Source organism: Leuciscus leuciscus (genome assembly GCF_965113295.1).
Source record: "Leuciscus leuciscus genome assembly, chromosome: 13".
NCBI lineage: Eukaryota > Metazoa > Chordata > Actinopteri > Cypriniformes > Leuciscidae > Leuciscus > Leuciscus leuciscus.
In genome coordinates this window covers 42399418-42420951 of record NC_138737.1, presented here as the reverse complement: position 1 = coordinate 42420951, position 21534 = coordinate 42399418, and the positions used below count along the sequence as shown (strand labels likewise).

The 21534-nt window shown below is 47.7% G+C and overlaps 1 protein-coding gene across 1 annotated transcript in view; it reads right to left on the bottom strand.

The window, feature by feature from the left end:
- actr8 (actin related protein 8) overlaps positions 1-21534 on the bottom strand; it is a 45671-nt gene that overhangs the window by 13106 nt on the left and 11031 nt on the right. The window contains exons 8-12 of the mRNA XM_082187389.1: positions 20701-20854; positions 17045-17140; positions 16685-16825; positions 14517-14775; positions 12988-13151 (exon numbers count right to left, since the gene is read on the bottom strand). Of these exons, the coding sequence (XP_082043515.1) occupies positions 12988-13151; positions 14517-14775; positions 16685-16825; positions 17045-17140; positions 20701-20854 (814 nt within the window). The remainder of the gene's footprint in view (positions 1-12987; positions 13152-14516; positions 14776-16684; positions 16826-17044; positions 17141-20700; positions 20855-21534) is intronic.

Sequence of the window (21534 nt, the reverse complement as noted above, 5' to 3'; positions counted from 1 at the left end):
CTGAGGCCTGTGTTCAGTTACGGTCATCGTGCGCGCAGTACTGAGGTCTGTGTTCAGTTACGGTCATCGTGCGCGCAGTACTGAGGTCTGTGTTCAGTTACGGTCATCGTGCACGCAGTACTGAGGCCTGTGTTCAGTTACGGTCATCGTGCGCGCAGTACTGAGGTCTGTGTTCAGTTACGGTCATCGTGCGCACAGTACTGAGGCCTGTGTTCAGTTACGGTCATCGTGCACGCAGTACTGAGGTCTGTGTTCAGTTACGGTCATCGTGCACGCAGTACTGAGGCCTGTGTTCAGTTACGGTCATCGTGCGCGCAGTACTGAGGCCTGTGTTCAGTTACGGTCATCGTGCGCGCAGTGCTGAGGCCTGTGTTCAGTTACGGTCATCGTGCGCGCAGTACTGAGGTCTGTGTTCAGTTACGGTCATCGTGCACGCAGTACTGAGGTCTGTGTTCAGTTACGGTCATCGTGCACGCAGTACTGAGGCCTGTGTTCAGTTACGGTCATCGTGCGCGCAGTACTGAGGCCTGTGTTCAGTTACGGTCATCGTGCGCGCAGTACTGAGGTCTGTGTTCAGTTACGCTCATCGTGCGCGCAGTGCTGAGGCCTGTGTTCAGTTACGGTCATCGTGCGCGCAGTACTGAGGCCTGTGTTCAGTTACGGTCATCGTGCGCGCAGTACTGAGGTCTGTGTTCTGTTACGGTCATCGTGCACGCAGTACTGAGGCCTGTGTTCAGTTACGGTCATCGTGCGCGCAGTACTGAGGCCTGTGTTCAGTTACGGTCATCGTGCGCGCAGTACTGAGGCCTGTGTTCAGTTACGGTCATCGTGCGCGCAGTACTGAGGTCTGTGTTCTGTTACGGTCATCGTGCACGCAGTACTGAGGCCTGTGTTCAGTTACGGTCATCGTGCACGCAGTACTGAGGTCTGTGTTCAGTTACGCTCATCGTGCGCGCAGTACTGAGGTCTGTGTTCAGTTACGGTCATCGTGCACGCAGTACTGAGGTCTGTGTTCAGTTACGGTCATCGTGCACGCAGTACTGAGGCCTGTGTTCAGTTACGGTCATCGTGCGCGCAGTACTGAGGTCTGTGTTCAGTTACGGTCATCGTGCGCACAGTACTGAGGTCTGTGTTCAGTTACGGTCATCGTGCACGCAGTACTGAGGTCTGTGTTCAGTTACGGTCATCGTGCACGCAGTACTGAGGTCTGTGTTCAGTTACGGTCATCGTGCGCACAGTACTGAGGTCTGTGTTCAGTTACGGTCATCGTGCGCGCAGTACTGAGGTCTGTGTTCAGTTACGGTCATCGTGCGCACAGTACTGAGGTCTGTGTTCAGTTACGGTCATCGTGCGCGCAGTGCTGAGGTCTGTGTTCAGTTACGGTCATCGTGCGCGCAGTACTGAGGTCTGTGTTCAGTTACGGTCATCGTGCGCGCAGTACTGAGGCCTGTGTTCAGTTACGGTCATCGTGCGCGCAGTACTGAGGTCTGTGTTCAGTTACGGTCATCGTGCGCGCAGTACTGAGGTCTGTGTTCAGTTACGCTCATCGTGCGCGCAGTGCTGAGGTCTGTGTTCAGTTACGGTCATCGTGCGCGCAGTACTGAGGCCTGTGTTCAGTTACGCTCATCGTGCACGCAGTACTGAGGTCTGTGTTCAGTTACGGTCATCGTGCGCGCAGTACTGAGGCCTGTGTTCAGTTACAGTCATCGTGCGCGCAGTGCTGAGGTCTGTGTTCAGTTACGGTCATCGTGCGCGCAGTACTGAGGCCTGTGTTCAGTTACGCTCATCGTGCGCGCAGTACTGAGGCCTGTGTTCAGTTACGGTCATCGTGCGCGCAGTACTGAGGTCTGTGTTCAGTTACGGTCATCGTGCGCGCAGTACTGAGGCCTGTGTTCAGTTACAGTCATCGTGCGCGCAGTACTGAGGCCTGTGTTCAGTTACGGTCATCGTGCACGCAGTACTGAGGCCTGTGTTCAGTTACGGTCATCGTGCGCGCAGTACTGAGGCCTGTGTTCAGTTACGGTCATCGTGCGCGCAGTACTGAGGTCTGTGTTCAGTTACGGTCATCATGCGCGCAGTACTGAGGTCTGTGTTCAGTTACGCTCATCGTGCGCGCAGTACTGAGGCCTGTGTTCAGTTACGCTCATCGTGCGCGCAGTACTGAGGCCTGTGTTCAGTTACGGTCATCGTGCGCGCAGTACTGAGGTCTGTGTTCAGTTACGCTCAACGTGCGCGCAGTACTGAGGCCTGTGTTCAGTTACGGTCATCGTGCACGCAGTGCTGAGGCCTGTGTTCGGTTACGGTCATCGTGCGCGCAGTACTGAGGCCTGTGTTCAGTTACGGTCATCGTGCGCGCAGTACTGAGGTCTGTGTTCAGTTACGGTCATCGTGCGCGCAGTACTGAGGCCTGTGTTCAGTTACGCTCATCGTGCGCGCAGTACTGAGGCCTGTGTTCAGTTACGCTCATCGTGCACGCAGTACTGAGGCCTGTGTTCAGTTACGGTCATCGTGCGCGCAGTACTGAGGTCTGTGTTCAGTTACGCTCATCGTGCGCGCAGTACTGAGGTCTGTGTTCAGTTACGCTCATCGTGCGCGCAGTGCTGAGGCCTGTGTTCAGTTACGGTCATCGTGCACGCAGTACTGAGGCCTGTGTTCAGTTACGGTCATCGTGCGCGCAGTACTGAGGTCTGTGTTCAGTTACGGTCATCGTGCACGCAGTACTGAGGCCTGTGTTCAGTTACGGTCATCGTGCGCGCAGTACTGAGGCCTGTGTTCAGTTACGGTCATCGTGCGCGCAGTACTGAGGCCTGTGTTCAGTTACGCTCATCGTGCGCTCAGTACTGAGGTCTGTGTTCTGTTACGGTCATCGTGCACGCAGTACTGAGGTCTGTATTCAGTTACGGTCATCGTGCGCGCAGTGCTGAGGTCTGTGTTCAGTTACGGTCATCGTGCACGCAGTACTGAGGTCTGTGTTCAGTTACGGTCATCGTGCGCGCAGTGCTGAGGTCTGTGTTCAGTTACGGTCATCGTGCACGCAGTACTGAGGCCTGTGTTCAGTTACGCTCATCGTGCGCGCAGTACTGAGGTCTGTGTTCTGTTACGGTCATCGTGCACGCAGTACTGAGGTCTGTGTTCAGTTACGGTCATCGTGCGCGCAGTGCTGAGGTCTGTGTTCAGTTACGGTCATCGTGCGCGCAGTACTGAGGTCTGTGTTCTGTTACGGTCATCGTGCACGCAGTACTGAGGTCTGTGTTCAGTTACGCTCATCGTGCGCGCAGTACTGAGGCCTGTGTTCAGTTACGCTCATCGTGCGCGCAGTACTGAGGTCTGTGTTCTGTTACGGTCATCGTGCACGCAGTACTGAGGTCTGTGTTCAGTTACGGTCATCGTGCGCGCAGTACTGAGGTCTGTGTTCAGTTACGGTCATCGTGCACGCAGTACTGAGGCCTGTGTTCAGTTACGGTCATCGTGCGCACAGTACTGAGGTCTGTGTTCAGTTACGGTCATCGTGCACGCAGTACTGAGGTCTGTGTTCTGTTACGGTCATCGTGCACGCAGTACTGAGGTCTGTGTTCAGTTACGGTCATCGTGCGCGCAGTGCTGAGGTCTGTGTTCAGTTACGGTCATCGTGCACGCAGTACTGAGGTCTGTGTTCAGTTACGGTCATCGTGCGCGCAGTGCTGAGGTCTGTGTTCAGTTACGGTCATCGTGCACGCAGTACTGAGGCCTGTGTTCAGTTACGCTCATCGTGCGCGCAGTACTGAGGTCTGTGTTCTGTTACGGTCATCGTGCACGCAGTACTGAGGTCTGTGTTCAGTTACGGTCATCGTGCGCGCAGTGCTGAGGTCTGTGTTCAGTTACGGTCATCGTGCGCGCAGTACTGAGGTCTGTGTTCTGTTACGGTCATCGTGCACGCAGTACTGAGGTCTGTGTTCAGTTACGCTCATCGTGCGCGCAGTACTGAGGCCTGTGTTCAGTTACGCTCATCGTGCGCGCAGTACTGAGGTCTGTGTTCTGTTACGGTCATCGTGCACGCAGTACTGAGGTCTGTGTTCAGTTACGGTCATCGTGCGCGCAGTACTGAGGTCTGTGTTCAGTTACGGTCATCGTGCACGCAGTACTGAGGCCTGTGTTCAGTTACGGTCATCGTGCGCACAGTACTGAGGTCTGTGTTCAGTTACGGTCATCGTGCACGCAGTACTGAGGCCTGTGTTCAGTTACGGTCATCGTGCGCGCAGTACTGAGGCCTGTGTTCAGTTACGGTCATCGTGCGCGCAGTACTGAGGTCTGTGTTCAGTTACGCTCATCGTGCGCGCAGTGCTGAGGCCTGTGTTCAGTTACGGTCATCGTGCGCGCAGTACTGAGGTCTGTGTTCAGTTACGCTCATCGTGCGCGCAGTACTGAGGCCTGTGTTCAGTTACGGTCATCGTGCACGCAGTACTGAGGCCTGTGTTCAGTTACACTCATAGTGCGCGCAGTGCTGAGGTCTGTGTTCAGTTACGGTCATCGTGCGCGCAGTACTGAGGTCTGTGTTCAGTTACGGTCATCGTGCACGCAGTACTGAGGCCTGTGTTCAGTTACGGTCATCGTGCGCGCAGTACTGAGGCCTGTGTTCAGTTACGGTCATCGTGCGCGCAGTACTGAGGTCTGTGTTCAGTTACGCTCATCGTGCGCGCAGTGCTGAGGCCTGTGTTCAGTTACGGTCATCGTGCGCGCAGTACTGAGGCCTGTGTTCAGTTACGCTCATCGTGCGCGCAGTACTGAGGTCTGTGTTCAGTTACGGTCATCGTGCGCGCAGTACTGAGGTCTGTGTTCAGTTACGGTCATCGTGCACGCAGTACTGAGGTCTGTGTTCAGTTACGGTCATCGTGCACGCAGTGCTGAGGCCTGTGTTCAGTTACGGTCATCGTGCGCGCAGTACTGAGGTCTGTGTTCAGTTACGGTCATCGTGCGCACAGTACTGAGGTCTGTGTTCAGTTACGGTCATCGTGCACGCAGTACTGAGGTCTGTGTTCAGTTACGGTCATCGTGCACGCAGTACTGAGGTCTGTGTTCAGTTACGGTCATCGTGCGCACAGTACTGAGGTCTGTGTTCAGTTACGGTCATCGTGCACGCAGTACTGAGGTCTGTGTTCAGTTACGGTCATCGTGCGCACAGTACTGAGGCCTGTGTTCAGTTACGGTCATCGTGCACGCACTGCTGAGGTCTGTGTTCAGTTACGCTCATCGTGCGCGCAGTACTGAGGTCTGTGTTCAGTTACGGTCATCGTGCGCGCAGTACTGAGGCCTGTGTTCAGTTACGGTCATCGTGCGCGCAGTACTGAGGTCTGTGTTCAGTTACGCTCATCGTGCGCGCAGTACTGAGGCCTGTGTTCAGTTACGGTCATCGTGCGCGCAGTGCTGAGGTCTGTGTTCAGTTACGGTCATCGTGCACGCAGTACTGAGGCCTGTGTTCAGTTACGGTCATCGTGCGCGCAGTACTGAGGTCTGTGTTCAGTTACGGTCATCGTGCGCGCAGTACTGAGGTCTGTGTTCAGTTACGGTCATCGTGCACGCACTGCTGAGGTCTGTGTTCAGTTACGCTCATCGTGCGCGCAGTACTGAGGTCTGTGTTCAGTTACGGTCATCGTGCGCGCAGTACTGAGGTCTGTTTTCAGTTACGGTCATCGTGCGCGCAGTACTGAGGTCTGTGTTCAGTTACGGTCATCGTGCACGCACTGCTGAGGTCTGTGTTCAGTTACGCTCATCGTGCGCGCAGTACTGAGGCCTGTGTTCAGTTACGGTCATCGTGCGCGCAGTACTGAGGTCTGTGTTCAGTTACGCTCATCGTGCGCGCAGTACTGAGGTCTGTGTTCAGTTACGCTCATCGTGCGCGCAGTACTGAGGCCTGTGTTCAGTTACGGTCATTGTGCGCTCAGTACTGAGGCCTGTGTTCAGTTACGGTCATCGTGCACGCAGTACTGAGGCCTGTGTTCAGTTACGGTCATCGTGCACGCAGTACTGAGGTCTGTGTTCAGTTACGGTCATCGTGCGCGCAGTGCTGAGGCCTGTGTTCAGTTACGGTCATCGTGCGCGCAGTACTGAGGTCTGTGTTCAGTTACGGTCATCGTGCGCTCAGTACTGAGGCCTGTGTTCAGTTACGGTCATCGTGCACGCAGTACTGAGGTCTGTGTTCAGTTACGCTCATCGTGCGCGCAGTACTGAGGTCTGTGTTCAGTTACGCTCATCGTGCGCACAGTGCTGAGGCCTGTGTTCAGTTACGGTCATCGTGCACGCAGTGCTGAGGTCTGTGTTCAGTTACGGTCATCGTGCACGCAGTACTGAGGTCTGTGTTCAGTTACGGTCATCGTGCACGCAGTACTGAGGTCTGTGTTCAGTTACGCTCATCGTGCACGCAGTACTGAGGCCTGTGTTCAGTTACGGTCATCGTGCGCGCAGTACTGAGGCCTGTGTTCAGTTACGGTCATCGTGCGCGCAGTACTGAGGCCTGTGTTCAGTTACGGTCATCGTGCGCGCAGTACTGAGGTCTGTGTTCAGTTACGGTCATCGTGCACGCAGTACTGAGGTCTGTGTTCAGTTACGGTCATCGTGCGCGCAGTACTGAGGTCTGTGTTCAGTTACGGTCATCGTGCGCGCAGTACTGAGGCCTGTGTTCAGTTACGGTCATCGTGCGCGCAGTACTGAGGTCTGTGTTCAGTTACGGTCATCGTGCGCGCAGTGCTGAGGTCTGTGTTCAGTTACGGTCATCGTGCACGCAGTACTGAGGTCTGTGTTCAGTTACGGTCATCGTGCGCGCAGTACTGAGGTCTGTGTTCAGTTACGGTCATCGTGCGCGCAGTACTGAGGTCTGTGTTCAGTTACGGTCATCGTGCGCGCAGTACTGAGGTCTGTGTTCAGTTACGGTCATCGTGCGCGCAGTACTGAGGTCTGTGTTCAGTTACGCTCATCGTGCACGCAGTACTGAGGTCTGTGTTCAGTTACGCTCATCGCGCGCGCAGTACTGAGGCCTGTGTTCAGTTACGGTCATCGCGCGCGCAGTGCTGAGGCCTGTGTTCAGTTACGGTCATCGTGCGCGCAGTACTGAGGTCTGTGTTCAGTTACGGTCATCGTGCGCGCAGTACTGAGGTCTGTGTTCAGTTACGGTCATCGTGCGCGCAGTACTGAGGCCTGTGTTCAGTTACGGTCATCGTGCGCGCAGTACTGAGGTCTGTGTTCAGTTACGGTCATCGTGCGCGCAGTACTGAGGTCTGTGTTCAGTTACGGTCATCGTGCGCGCAGTACTGAGGCCTGTGTTCAGTTACGGTCATCGTGCGCACAGTACTGAGGCCTGTGTTCAGTTACGCTCATCGTGCGCGCAGTACTGAGGCCTGTGTTCAGTTACGCTCATCGTGCGCGCAGTACTGAGGTCTGTGTTCAGTTACGGTCATCGTGCGCGCAGTACTGAGGCCTGTGTTCAGTTACGCTCATCGTGCGCGCAGTACTGAGGCCTGTGTTCAGTTACGCTCATCGTGCGCGCAGTACTGAGGTCTGTGTTCAGTTACGCTCATCGTGCGCGCAGTACTGAGGTCTGTGTTCAGTTACGCTCATCGTGCGCGCAGTACTGAGGCCTGTGTTCAGTTACGCTCATCGTGCGCGCAGTACTGAGGTCTGTGTTCAGTTACGGTCATCGTGCGCGCAGTACTGAGGTCTGTGTTCAGTTACGGTCATCGTGCGCGCAGTACTGAGGCCTGTGTTCAGTTACGCTCATCGTGCGCGCAGTACTGAGGTCTGTGTTCAGTTACGGTCATCGTGCGCGCAGTACTGAGGCCTGTGTTCAGTTACGGTCATCGTGCGCACAGTACTGAGGCCTGTGTTCAGTTACGCTCATCGTGCACGCAGTACTGAGGCCTGTGTTCAGTTACGGTCATCGTGCGCGCAGTACTGAGGTCTGTGTTCAGTTACGGTCATCGTGCACGCAGTACTGAGGCCTGTGTTCAGTTACGGTCATCGTGCGCGCAGTACTGAGGTCTGTGTTCAGTTACGGTCATCGTGCGCGCAGTACTGAGGTCTGTGTTCAGTTACGGTCATCGTGCACGCAGTACTGAGGCCTGTGTTCAGTTACGCTCATCGTGCACGCAGTACTGAGGTCTGTGTTCAGTTACGGTCATCGTGCGCGCAGTACTGAGGTCTGTGTTCAGTTACGGTCATCGTGCGCGCAGTACTGAGGTCTGTGTTCAGTTACGGTCATCGTGCGCGCAGTACTGAGGTCTGTGTTCAGTTACGGTCATCGTGCGCGCAGTACTGAGGTCTGTGTTCAGTTACGGTCATCGTGCGCGCAGTACTGAGGCCTGTGTTCAGGTGTTACTCCTGTTATGTAGATGCAGGAATCTACACGATATCTATTTTATGATGTGCTTAGCTGTTTCTAAGTAAAGCATACTCTTTAAATGTGTGGTTTAATTTAGTGATATAGTGTTTGAGTAAAAAGTAAATTTTTTTACATTTACGTAACTTAGTTAAGAAGATGTTTCTTAATTCTAAATGTGAAATTAAATATAATTAAGTAATATTTACTGAAGTACTTCAATTAAATGTCAAATGAATGTAAAGTTCAATAGTAAGTAGGTTTTACTGGCTATAACAGGTAAGGTGTAAAGAGCAGTCGCAGTAAACTTCATTTAATGTGTTCGTGCAAGTACGAGGATTTTAAAAGTACATGTATTATTTGTATTATCTGAGCCAGTCTCCAACACTCACTGTTTGATATCATTGTCATCTTGCTAATCCAGCCAATCACAGTGAGGCGCTATAGAGGGAAAATCTACTGATCATTGTTTGAATTTCTGTAATAAATAAAGCGCTCTTCCACTGTTAGTTGGGACTGAATCTAATGTCTTGTAGTTTGTGCAGCTCATCGGCGTAAAAAGAATCAGCAAAATTAGCCATTTTTTTTCAGTAGTTTTATTTTATTTTAAATTGTACTCAAAACTGTAAATAACTGTAAAATTAAAAACTTGACTCTTATTTTAAGTATTATGCCATTAATAACATATTACAGTAATTCTCAGTTTTAATACTGAAATAATACATATTTTTTTCTGTTTTCTTGAATTACATACACATCTCCAGTTGCTCTCCAGTTGTTACACTGTTTTTGTTAGTTTGTCCTGTTTTATGTTTGTCATTCGCTATCAGTTATACCAGGGACGAACTGCTGAACATTCGGCAGTGCACACCAACTGATCACCAACCAGTTTTTGATTCTTCTGGCGTTTTGCGGAACATTGTCGTCGGTTGCGCCGCTGCACTGTGGAAACAGTATAAGACGCGCAGGCGTGGGAAGCGAGCCGGCACACTCGTTAAGCTCAGGCAGCGCGGATTCAGAACGGCGCTGCCTAGCATCCATCTGGCGAATGTCCGCTCTCTCCCTAACAAAATGGACGAACTACTTCTGCTCTCACGCAAAAACAAGGACTTTACCAACTCTGCTGCTCTGTGTTTCACGGAAACCTGGCTGAACGAAGCCATTCCGGACAGCGCGTTACATCTACCGGACTTTCAGCTGTTCAGAGCGGATCGCGATATGGAGTCAACGGGGAAAACGCGCGGTGGTGGGACATGCTTTTACATCAACAGAAGGTGGTGTACTGATGTAACTGTGTTAAGGAAGATGTGCTGTCCTGATGTGGAAGTGCTTTTCATTAACTGTAAGCCGTTCTACTCGCCGCGGGAGTTTTCCTCGCTCGTTCTCATCAGTGTTTACATTCCACCGCAAGCACACGTGAGTACGGCGCTGCAACAGCTGGCTGATCTGATCACAGAAACAGAACAACAACACCCGGACTCTGTTCTTATCATTCTCGGAGACTTTAATCAGGCAAAACTCACACGTGAACTGCCTAAATTCAAACAGCACATTACATGCCCCACCAGAGACAATAATATTTTGGACCATTGCTACACCACAACAAAGGATGCATATCGCTCCGTCGCCAGAGCAGCTCTAGGACTTTCTGATCACTGCCTGGTTCATCTTCTACCAACTTACAGGCAAAAACTTAAAACTGCTAAGCCAGTAATAAGGACTGTAAAGAGATGGACCAACGACACAGAGCAGGTCTTACAAGCCTGTTTTGAATGCACTGACTGGAGTGTTTTTGAAGCTGCTGCCAGCGATCTGGACGAGCTCACAGAGACTGTAACATCATACATCAGTTTCTGTGAGGATTTATGCATCCCTACCAGGACTTACTTATCATTCAACAATGATAAACCATGGTTCACACCAAAACTCAGACAGCTTCGTCAGGTCAAAGAAGATGCCTACAGGAGTGGGGATAGGATCTTGTATAATCAGGCCAGGAACACATTGACAAAGGAGATTGAAGTGGCTAAGAAGAGCTATGCCAAAAAGCTGGAAAACCAGTTTTCCTCCAACGACCCTGCATCAGTGTGGAAAGGCCTGAAAGACATTACCAACTACAAGACACCATCCCCCAGCATCGACAGCAACAAGCATCTTGCGAACGAGCTGAATGTCTTTTACTGTAGATTTGAGACCCCCGATCAGACACCCCATACCCGCCCTGACCATCTCTCTACACAGCCATCAACACCTCCAGCCATCCCCCTCCCCTCCCCCCCTGCACTTCAGATCAGTGAGGATAATGTGCGTCAGATCTTCAGGAAACAGAAGAGAAGGAAAGCACCAGGCCCAGACGGTGTTTCACCAGCCTGTCTGAAAACCTGCGCTGACCAGCTGGCCTCTATCTTCTCACTGATCTTCAACAGATCACTGGAGCAGTGCAAAGTCCCTTTCTGCTTTAAACGCTCCACCATCATCCCAATCCCGAAGAAACCAAAGATCACAGGACTCAATGACTACAGACCTGTTGCCTTAACATCTGTGGCCATGAAGTCATTCGAAAGACTGGTGTTAGCATATCTGAAGGACATCACTGGACCCTTGCTGGACCCCCTGCAGTTTGCCTACAGAGCAAACCGGTCTGTGGATGATGTGGTCAATATGGGACTGCATTACACCCTACAACATCTGGACAAACCAGGGACCTATGCAAGGATTCTGTTCGTGGACTTTAGTTCTGCCTTCAACACCATCGTCCCATCACTGCTCCAGACCAAACTGACCCAGCTCTCTGTCCCTAGCTCCATCTGTCAATGGATCACCAGCTTTCTGACAGACAGACAACAGCTAGTCAGAATGGGCAAAATCACGTCCGACAGCCGCACCATCAGCACCGGTGCTCCACAGGGATGTGTTCTCTCACCACTGCTCTTCTCCCTGTACACAAATGACTGCACCTCTAAAGACACCTCTGTCAAGCTCCTGAAGTTTGCGGACGACACTACTGTTATCGGACTCATCCGGAACGGTGACGAGTCTGCGTACAGACAGGAGGTGGAGCAGCTGGCTCTTTGGTGCAGTTATAACAACCTGGAGCTGAACACGCTCAAAACAGTGGAGATGATCGTGGACTTCAGGAGAAACCCCCCTGCACTCCCTTCACTCACCATCATGGACAGCACTGTGACTACAGTAGAGTCATTCAGGTTCCTGGGCACCACCATCTCTCAGGATCTGAAGTGGGACACTCACATAGACTCTATTGTGAAGAAAGCCCAACAGAGACTGTACTTCCTGCGTCAGCTGAGGAAATTCAACCTGCCACAGGAGCTGCTCGTACAGTTCTACTCAGCTGTCATCCAGTCCATCCTCTGCACTTCCATCACCGTCTGGTTCGGCTCTGCTACCAAAACCGACCTCCGTAGACTACAGCGGATAGTTCGGACTGCTGAGCGAATCACTGGCACTACCCTTCCCACACTCAAAGTACTGCACTCATCCAGAGTGAGTAAAAGGGCTCGCAAAATCACTCTGGACCCGTCACACCCAGCACACTTTCTGTTTGAACTGTTACCGTCTGGTCGACGCTACAGAGCACCGAGCACAAAAACAACCAGACACAGGAAAAGTTTCTTTCCCCAGGCCATCTACCTCATGAACACTTAAATGTTCCCCTACTGTGGAACAAACATGTGCAATACTTCCCTCAGACATTTCATTATAGCACCTTATAACTTTATATATATTTATAATTTATAATCTTTTATTTTTATTTTATTTTTATTTTTTCTATTTTTTTTATTTATACCTATGTTACTTGTCACTTGTCTTGTCACTTTATATTGTATGTGTACTGGAAGCTACTGTCACCAAGACAAATTCCTCGTATGCGCAAGCATACTTGGCAATAAAGCTCTTTCTGATTCTGATTCTGATTCTGAAATTACAAAAAATTAAATGGAGATAGTACTTTGTGATATGGCCACCAGAGGGTGCAAAGGGACAGTTGGCGTTATTGCTCACACTGCTCAGTGAGAGCAATAACGCCAACTGTCCCTTTGCACCCTCTGGTGGCCATATCACAAAGTACTATCTCCATTTATTTGTGTATCATGTGACTTGCAGAAACAGATCATTAAACACTAACAGATCTGTCAGGATCTCAGCATCTTCACTTATTACAATCCAGTTTGACTTTCTTCCATACTAAAGTTCTTATTGAGAATTAACAGAGTTTTAGATGTTGTCTTATTGAAAAGAATGTTTGAAGTCACCATTATAATGATCAGTGTTTGCTTTAGCTGGCCTCGCTACCCTCGGTTTCTCTTGCTGTTTATGAAGCACTTTTTGCAAGAGAAAATCTGACATCTCTGATTCAATTACTTAATATTGTGAACAAATGGTGAAGTTTAACCACAGTCACACACGCACAGACACACACACACACACACACACACACACAGACACAGACACACACACACACAGACCCACACACACACACAGACACACACACACACACACACACACACACACACACACACACACACACACACACACACACACAGACACAGACACAGACACACACACACACACACACACACACACACAGACACACACACAGACACACACACAGACACACACACCTTGGGCCGTGTGATGACCTCCACGTTCTCCACCAGGCAACGGAAGGATGGCGGCATCTTGTTGAGGATTCGCTGCTGCAGGAACTCCTGCGCTCCGGGAAACATCAGTCCTCCGCCCACCACCAGAACACAGCTGTACATCTTACGCTTCGTCTCGTCCGAGCCTGAACACACACACACACACACAATATAAAACAACAATATAAGGTATGTTTGAAAACAGATAATTCCATTTATAGATGGAAACATATCCATGATAAAAGTGCTTGCGCTTCATAGACAAGTAGACTGCCGGCCCTCTCTCACACCCAGCACAACTGACTTTGTACAGCGACGCATGTATCATTCCTATTTCTCACCCGACGCACAGCGGACTTTTCCCTCCACAGACGCACGTCAGTAAATTAGGGAATGAACTTGCGCTCCCGGGGGCGGTTCAGGGAAAAGAGGAGGCGTGTTCCGGCACAAACGTTCCCTGGTGCTATTTTGCAGTTTCAGAAAACAATCCCGCCACTGACCAGGAGAAACCTAGTCTAGAGTCAGTGGTGCATGTTATTCAGATGCTATTTTAAGGGCGCATGCTTGGCCATAATGTAGCGTGTGCACAACACACACACACATTACTTCTCTCATCTACACACAGACGCAGTTGTTCTCATTTTTAGAAAACCATACATAATTACAAGGAAAAATATTCCACACGAGGGAAATCATTGTTGTGTCCATGAAGATGTGAAAAATAGGCATAAATCTAGCTTACACATTTACCCAAATTATTATACGCCTGTTTAAACGAAGCTAATTTGTGTGTGTTTCTCCATCCCCAATGTCACTTCTCTGTGTTTTACGGCCCTGACGAGAACGTCGGTCTCCTCGGCTGTGAACCGCTCCTGGCGTGCGTCTGGCAAATCTGCCGTTATAATAGCAAGCCGCCATGGAACAAGCGCGCCTGCTCTTAAAGGGAATGTGAGATGACGCTCTGATTGGTTTATTTCACGTTACGCCCAAACCACACCTATGAGTAATGAAGCTTCTTCAGACCAACACATTTTAGATTTGCGTCGGAGAGTCATTTATCCCGCCGGTATAATAGCAACAGCGAGATCCTCCCACAAAGTTACTTGCGTTTCGTGTTTGATACTTGCGTTTCAGATCGTTAAAATAGGGCCCTGCATATGTTTGTTTGGCCGGAAGCTAGAATTTGGATATTTGGATATTTTTCTTACATGAACACATCGCTTCACTTCAGAAGGCCTTTATTAACCCCCCGGAGCCGTGTGGAGTTCGTTTATCATGGATAGATGCACTTTTATGAACTTCAAAACAGAAACAGCTATTCACTGCCATTATAAAGCTTGGAAGAGCCAGGACGTTTTTTAATATAACTCAGGTTGTATTCGTCTGATAGAAGAATGTCATATTCAACTAACCCTTTAATGAATTCAAAAATCTGTTTGAAAACTGTATTGGTGTGAACAAGCTTTAATTATGGTTTTTTGAGAGATTCACACATAAGAGTGAGTCCTCACCGCAGGAGTCGATGCTGTGTAAGATGGCCTTATCCATGCCCAGGGCTTTTCCCTCGAACTGAGTGATGGCCGCGCTCCTGGACACCAGCGCTGAGGACTCCTCTGCTTCGGCTCCGGGGACCAGGCCCTCAGCTTGAGCGTGGCTGAGCTCCAGATCCTGAGCCAGATTCCCCTTCTCCAACGGGTCACTCATGCTGGACTCCCCCTCCAACCCGCTGGGCTTCGGGAACGACCTGCGCTCGGCTGTGGCTCTGGAAGACTGAGAGAGACACACTCCGTCATTCCTCATCCGGTTTGAGTGTGTTATGTAAGGGATAATAAACATCCAGCCGGTTGTTATCTCAGAATAAACCCGACAGGGTAATCAGGACCAGGTCTTCATCACACACACACACACACCTGAAGGGGTTTATTCTGAGAACACACACACACACACACACACACACACACACACACACACACACACACACACACACACACACACACACACACACACACACACACACACACACACACACACACACACACACACACACACACACACACACACACACACACACACCTGAAGGGGTTTATTCTGAGAACACACACACACACACACACACCTGAAGGGGTTTATTCTGAGAACACACAAACACACACACCTGAAGGGTAGGGTTTAATCTGAGATAACAACTGGCTGGATGTTCATTATCCCACTCATCACATGAATACTTGCCAGATATAAGTTAATAATTAGACACAACATTTTCGTGAAATATTTGATTAGCTCTTTAAACGCGACGCTTCCGCGGAGAGAGCAGTTTCAGCGGCACATTCAATAATTAAAGTTCAAGTTATGCAAATGGCATAATTAAATAACTGTACACAATTTGATTTGACTGAGTTTTAATATTTTATTAGCTCACCAAACGCAAAACTTCCACAAATAAAAAACGTTCCTAGCGAGTGTATAGCGCTGCTGACTTCAGTGACCCGGATGAGCCTGTGTTCTGTTGTTATCTGGGAATAATATACCACTGGATGTGTGATTGACCAATCAGAATCAAGCATTCTACAGAGCCATGTAATAATACAAGAGAAACATAGCGATTAATGATTCTGCATCTGACTTCGCAAGTATGGATAGTGTTTTAGTGTTTGTCAGACAGTCCTGATAGTCACATCTCGTACAGAAGAGGCGTTAAACTTAATTCTGCTTCTGTCTATCCTCAAAAAGAGCCAACTATAAAACTAAAGTCAGCATGAAAGTGAAGTTGCGCTGGTCTTTTCTTCTTTATTGTGTCGTATATCGAGTGAAACGCTTCAGGAACAAGAACAAATGTGGGCGGGGCTTGACTGTGTCTGTGGGGAATTGATTGGATGGTTGTGGTTTGCTATTGGCTGATCTCATGTGAGTGACGGGTTGCCCCGCCCTCATCATCAGAGAAGAGAAGTTGCTGTTATTCTGATTCACGATTATTAAAACAATAATGTTGTGCACCCATAAATCATTTACAATAGTCACTGCAATATTCCATAAAAAAAAAAAAAAAAATCCATTTTGATTTCATGCCGACTTTAATTGATGACAATTACAAACTCCACATGGGAACTCTGTATTACAATGGTAATTTTTAAAGAAACTTTTTATTAAAAGCCGGTTTAAGAGCGGAACCAACTAACAGTTCATGAAGTAACGAACGGAGCGTTCTGAAAACACCGGTGTGATCCGTGTGAGGGGTTAACACGCTCGGGCGTGCGTTCGCGGCGCTCGGGTGTGCGTTCGCGGCGCTCGGGCGTGCGTTCGCGGCGCTCGGGCGTGCGTTCGCGGCGCTCGGGCGTGCGTTCAGGGCGCTCGGGCGTGCGTTCGCGGCGCTCGGGTGTGCGTTCAGGGCGCTCGGGTGTGCGTTCGCGGCGCTCGGGTGTGCGTTCGCGGCGCTCGGGCGTGCGTTCGCGGCGCTCGGGCGTGCGTTCGCGGCGCTCGGGCGTGCGTTCGCGGCGCTCGGGCGTGCGTTCAGGGCGCTCGGGCGTGCGTTCGCGGCGCTCGGGCGTGCGTTCGCGGCGCTCGGGCGTGCGTTCGCGGCGCTCGGGCGTGCGTTCGCGGCGCTCGGGCGTGCGTTCGCGGCGCTCGGGCGTGCGTTCGCGGCGCTCGGGCGTGCGTTCGCGGCGCTCAGGTGTGTGCTTGCCTGGTCTTGTTTGCTCTGTGTGGTCAGCAGGAAGTGCTCGTCGTGCGGATCCTCGGAGTCGCCCTGAGAGCGGTGCAGCAGTGATGTCATCTTCTGACCCACAATGCCAAACGCAGCCGGGTAGAACAACGCCATGGGAGCCTAGAAAGCAGATCGACTGGTTAAACATCACGTTTGCAATCATGTTGTGCGATGCTTTGTTATTGAGCGGAACTGAATCAACACTGGACCGACTCGAGCCGAATCATGACTTTTGTCTTTTTGAAGTTTGCATCATTGATTCTATTATTGTTTATTTCTGTGAAGCTGCTTTGAAACAATGGAAATCAAGCGGACTTTGACTTCAGGCATCATCTCTACCTGTAGCTTCTCGTCTCCTAAGCGTAGCTGATACAGCAGCACTGGGGACTCTGGGAAACGTGTGCGAAACTCGTGATCCTGCAGCCCAGAAATATCCTGCAGGACAATCAATAATACATCAGATTACACAGCAGATATAGATATTGAACACACACATATAAACACTTTTAAAGTGCCCTTATTATGTTTATTTTTGGGGATATTCCCTCTCATGTAGAGCTGGGCGATACGGCCAAAAAAATCATATCTCTGTATTTGTTGGTTAAATGGCAATACACTATATATATATATATATCTGTAATTTCAACGTTTTTCTACTTGGATAAAGAAAATCTGTATTTATTTTTTTTAAAATATGTTATTATTTCACATCCTGCCCAATGACACCCTACCCTACCCTACCCTTCCCTACCCTACCCTACCCTAACCCTACACACAATGCTGATATTGAAGGATATGGAAACAAGTATAGTTAGTGTAATGTAGACTATGCAATATATTATGTGCAAAAAGGATTAAAATCAAAAAGGTAGATTTTATAATCTAAAAACCAAAAATAATGCTTTTGTTTTATATTGACTAAAGGCTAAACTAAGAATGAAAAACAAAACAAAAGCAGAAACTAACTATATTAGCCTGCGTTTGATTAGCCCATTATAATGCTCCCATTCATAAAAATATACTTGTAGGTTTAAGATTCCACATATGGCACATTAATTGTCTCCAACAACAAATATTTTAGCATTATGTATATTTTATGCTACTTTTCTGCTGTGCTCCGCCTGTTTAGCGCTCGTTCACACAAGCTTGAACATTAGCAGAGATTCTCTTGCAGAAGCTCATCCTCTCCTCACAGAGAAATGGACATCTTTGTTTGACTCTCTAACATTTACAGATCAGGGTATATACAGAAATTCTTAAGTTGAATTTAATACCTTTTAATACCTTTTTTAATACCTTCACAATATTTTTTAATACCAGCACGACTTCAAGCTGCAACTGTAGAGGTGTAAAGTGAAAAGTAAAGTTTTTTTGTTTGTTTTTTAAGCTGTGATTTTACCACTTGATTTCATAGCTTTGTAAGATAAAATCCTTCTTGCTAGACCTGATAATTATTTTGGTCTATAATCATATCAATATCAAAAAGTAGAATAAAAAAAGTAGCATTAAAAAGTTTATTTTAATTAATAGTCTAATTTTCTACCATATAATGTACAATTGAATAAAATTAGCTGCAAGATAAAACAAATTAGCTGCTAGATAACAATAACTTGTTTCACCTCACTCCAGTTTAAACTAATTTTTATTTTTTTTGGTAATGTTTCTACACATTATAACATAAATAACCTGAAAATACTACGTAGTTTACAGACATGAATACATGAATTGTTTGTTCATGTTACTTCACAGTGCATTAACTAATGTTAACGAATACAACTTTTGATTTCAATAATGTAGGCTATTAGTAAATGGTGAAATTAACATTGAGAAAGATTAATTAATGCTGTAGAAGTGCAGTTTATTAATAGTTAATGTTAATTAATATAGTTGACTAGAGTTTAATAAATGGAACCATATTGTATAGTGTTACCGATTTGTTCCACACGGATTCAGACGTCTCGTGAGTTCAGTGTCGGACAGATCAGTTGTTTTAACGATTCATTAAAGTGAATCAGTTCAAAGGAGTCATTAGTTCGCGAATTATGCGATGTGTCATTAGCGGACGTGTACGCGTTGTGTGATTATCCCAGCAGTTTAGGACATCGCACAAGATTTGTGTCAACACAGAAAACATTTCATCACTGGATAGTTTTTTTGTTTGTTTATTGAGAGTGTGGTTTATGTCAGCTGAGTGTGAGGAACGCTTTTCAGAGAAGATAAGGCAGTGTATTTTAGCACAATTCACACCCAGCGGTAATTCAAGAAATAAATCTCCGAATGCGACACGTGAAACTTCGGTCTTCCGACCTTTTACCATCGTGTCAATAGATAGGCCTGTCGCGATAGTCAATAAATCAATTAATCGCACGATAAAAAGCGATAACTCCAGCGGCGATAATTCCATTTGCTTGCGTGTTTGTTTTCCTCGTCTCTCTCTCTCCCAAAGAGACTGGATGACCACTCTCGGTTCCTTAGCGTAGGCTATATGAGGAGTGAACCCTCTTGTCAGTCACATGGTCTTTGTATGGGAAAGTGGGACTGCTTGTGGCGACTGCCGTGAGAGAGAGATCTCATGAAAATGCGTATCTATACCACGAATGTTTTTTCTCGTGCCATTTATACGGCAAAAATTGTTTTTGTGTGCATATGATACGCACTTTATGGCGTGTAATACGCACGCACTCCTCACCCCTAATCCTAACCAAGTACTTTCAGTGCGTAGCATATACACGCAATAAAGTGCGTCTCCGTCTTCCCGACAGTAACGTTACACAATCACTCGGGCGTTTAGTCGACAAAGTAACAGGAGGACAGTGCAGAATGGTGTGATATGGCCTGTTGAGGCTTTTTTATGTGTTTACAAAGGTCCTAACCGGCAGTTTTGCCTGTTATGGAATGTATCACTATTTATGTCTGAGCCTAATGTTTCATATTTTTTGAAGTGCAATTTTGTTTACATCCATTTTATTTATCGTTTTTGGTGTTTATTCAAGTGAATTTTTTTGTTAACAGACACTGAGAGTCCATTGCTTTTATTGTTTTTGGTTGTTTTGTTCATTTTTTGTGGATATTTAAAATGTTTTCCGTTTTCAAAGTTTAATATTCTTTAGAAATAAAAGTTTATAGATCTTTGAAAAGGTGTACCTGCATTATTATGCCATTATCATTATATTAGATGAAAATGGTCTCAGAACGACAATATTATCGTTTATCGCAATAATTTCTTGGACAATTTATCGTCCAGCAAAATTTGTTATCGTGACAGGCCTATCAATAGATTTTGATTAATATAGCGAGGATGAGAGAGAGCAAGAGTGGATTTTGGAATTTTAGAAGAAAGGCCTGCACTTAACACAAATTGAAACTCATAGGCCTAGTTGGATGGGGGTTCGGAAATGTAATACCTCATCAGATGACGTTTATTTCTTTTTAATACTTTTTAATGACCTTAATTTTGGCTAATTTCATTTACTACCTTTTAATACTTTTTACAACCCCGTGGACACCCTGCAGATGGAGAATATATCCAATATATTGTCTGCTAAACGAAAGAAGTGATTCTTAACTGAAACGAGTCGTTAGTAATTCAGTCTCTCTTCCTGCTGAACCTGCGTAGGTTTGTAACTCATTAGCATAATGCCAGCCTGTGGTGTTGATTGGCTGAACAGCGTCTCTTAGCTCCGCCCTCAAACACTGTAGTGTATCTGAGACTGGAAGAGTTTGGTTCGTGCTGTTCAGATATGATAATGAGCATTTGCTTTCTGACCAATCACAGCAGAGCAGCTCTCAGAGAGGCGGGGCTTAGAGAGACTGAATCTTTGATGGAAGCGTTTCAGACACTGAGAGGAAAGAGCTGATGCTGCAGTGGAGATTATGAGGACATTACAGTGTTTTCGATCATGGATGAATGTGAATCTATTGTAGGAGACGCCAAAACAACATTAGCAGCCTTTAAAACAGTGCATAACTCCTTCAGCTGAGTGCCACGGGGTCACCTGGTCCAGATGGCAGAAGGACTCCTTCAGCTGGTGCAGTAACACACAGTCCAGTCTGTTGCTGAGCTGACACTCTCTGTAGGGAAACCCTGCTCTCTGCATGAGCCAGAAGAAACAGCGCGTCACATCCGAGCCACCGTACGCCAGACACAGCCTGAGAACGAGAACACACGACACTGAGCTCGAGAGGATTCTGACATCAGCACCAGGTCACTCTTCACACAACACATATGCAGCTGCTTTCAACACTCTATCATTCATGTGATTATTTAGCATTAATACTCAAAACAATGATTAATGGTTATTCTCCTTCAGTTTTCGCTTCACAGGGCTCCAGGCTAACTGTTTCTGACAACCTGCAACGCAGTTATTCACATTTCCCCCCAGTTTGACTGCATTACTGAAAAATGCCTTGGTAATAAATAGACTTAACGTACAGAAAGTACAGTGTGCGGTGTTATTCAAAGCTCAGGGGCTCCAGACTAGTATCTGAGGGCCGCAGCACCGGAGACACGGAGTTCTGCAGGAAGCATTGGGTAGCACTGGGACAACAAAGCACTGAGCTTAATTTAAGGTGTAGATAAAAATGACTAAGTATTATCATTCATAATGTCTTAATATTAATTCAAAAGCAAAACGAGTGGAAAAATAGATATTTGGGAGTGATCCAATAAGTGTCCTCTGCTGCCACCTACTGGTTATAATGGTAATTTAATATTTTTTTTATTTTCCAACATCTTGAAACTTTTAGTTCTATAAATGGGGACAATCTTCGAAGAATGAACTAAAAAGGTTCAACATATTAAGAATATGATATTGTGGAAAATGCAGTAA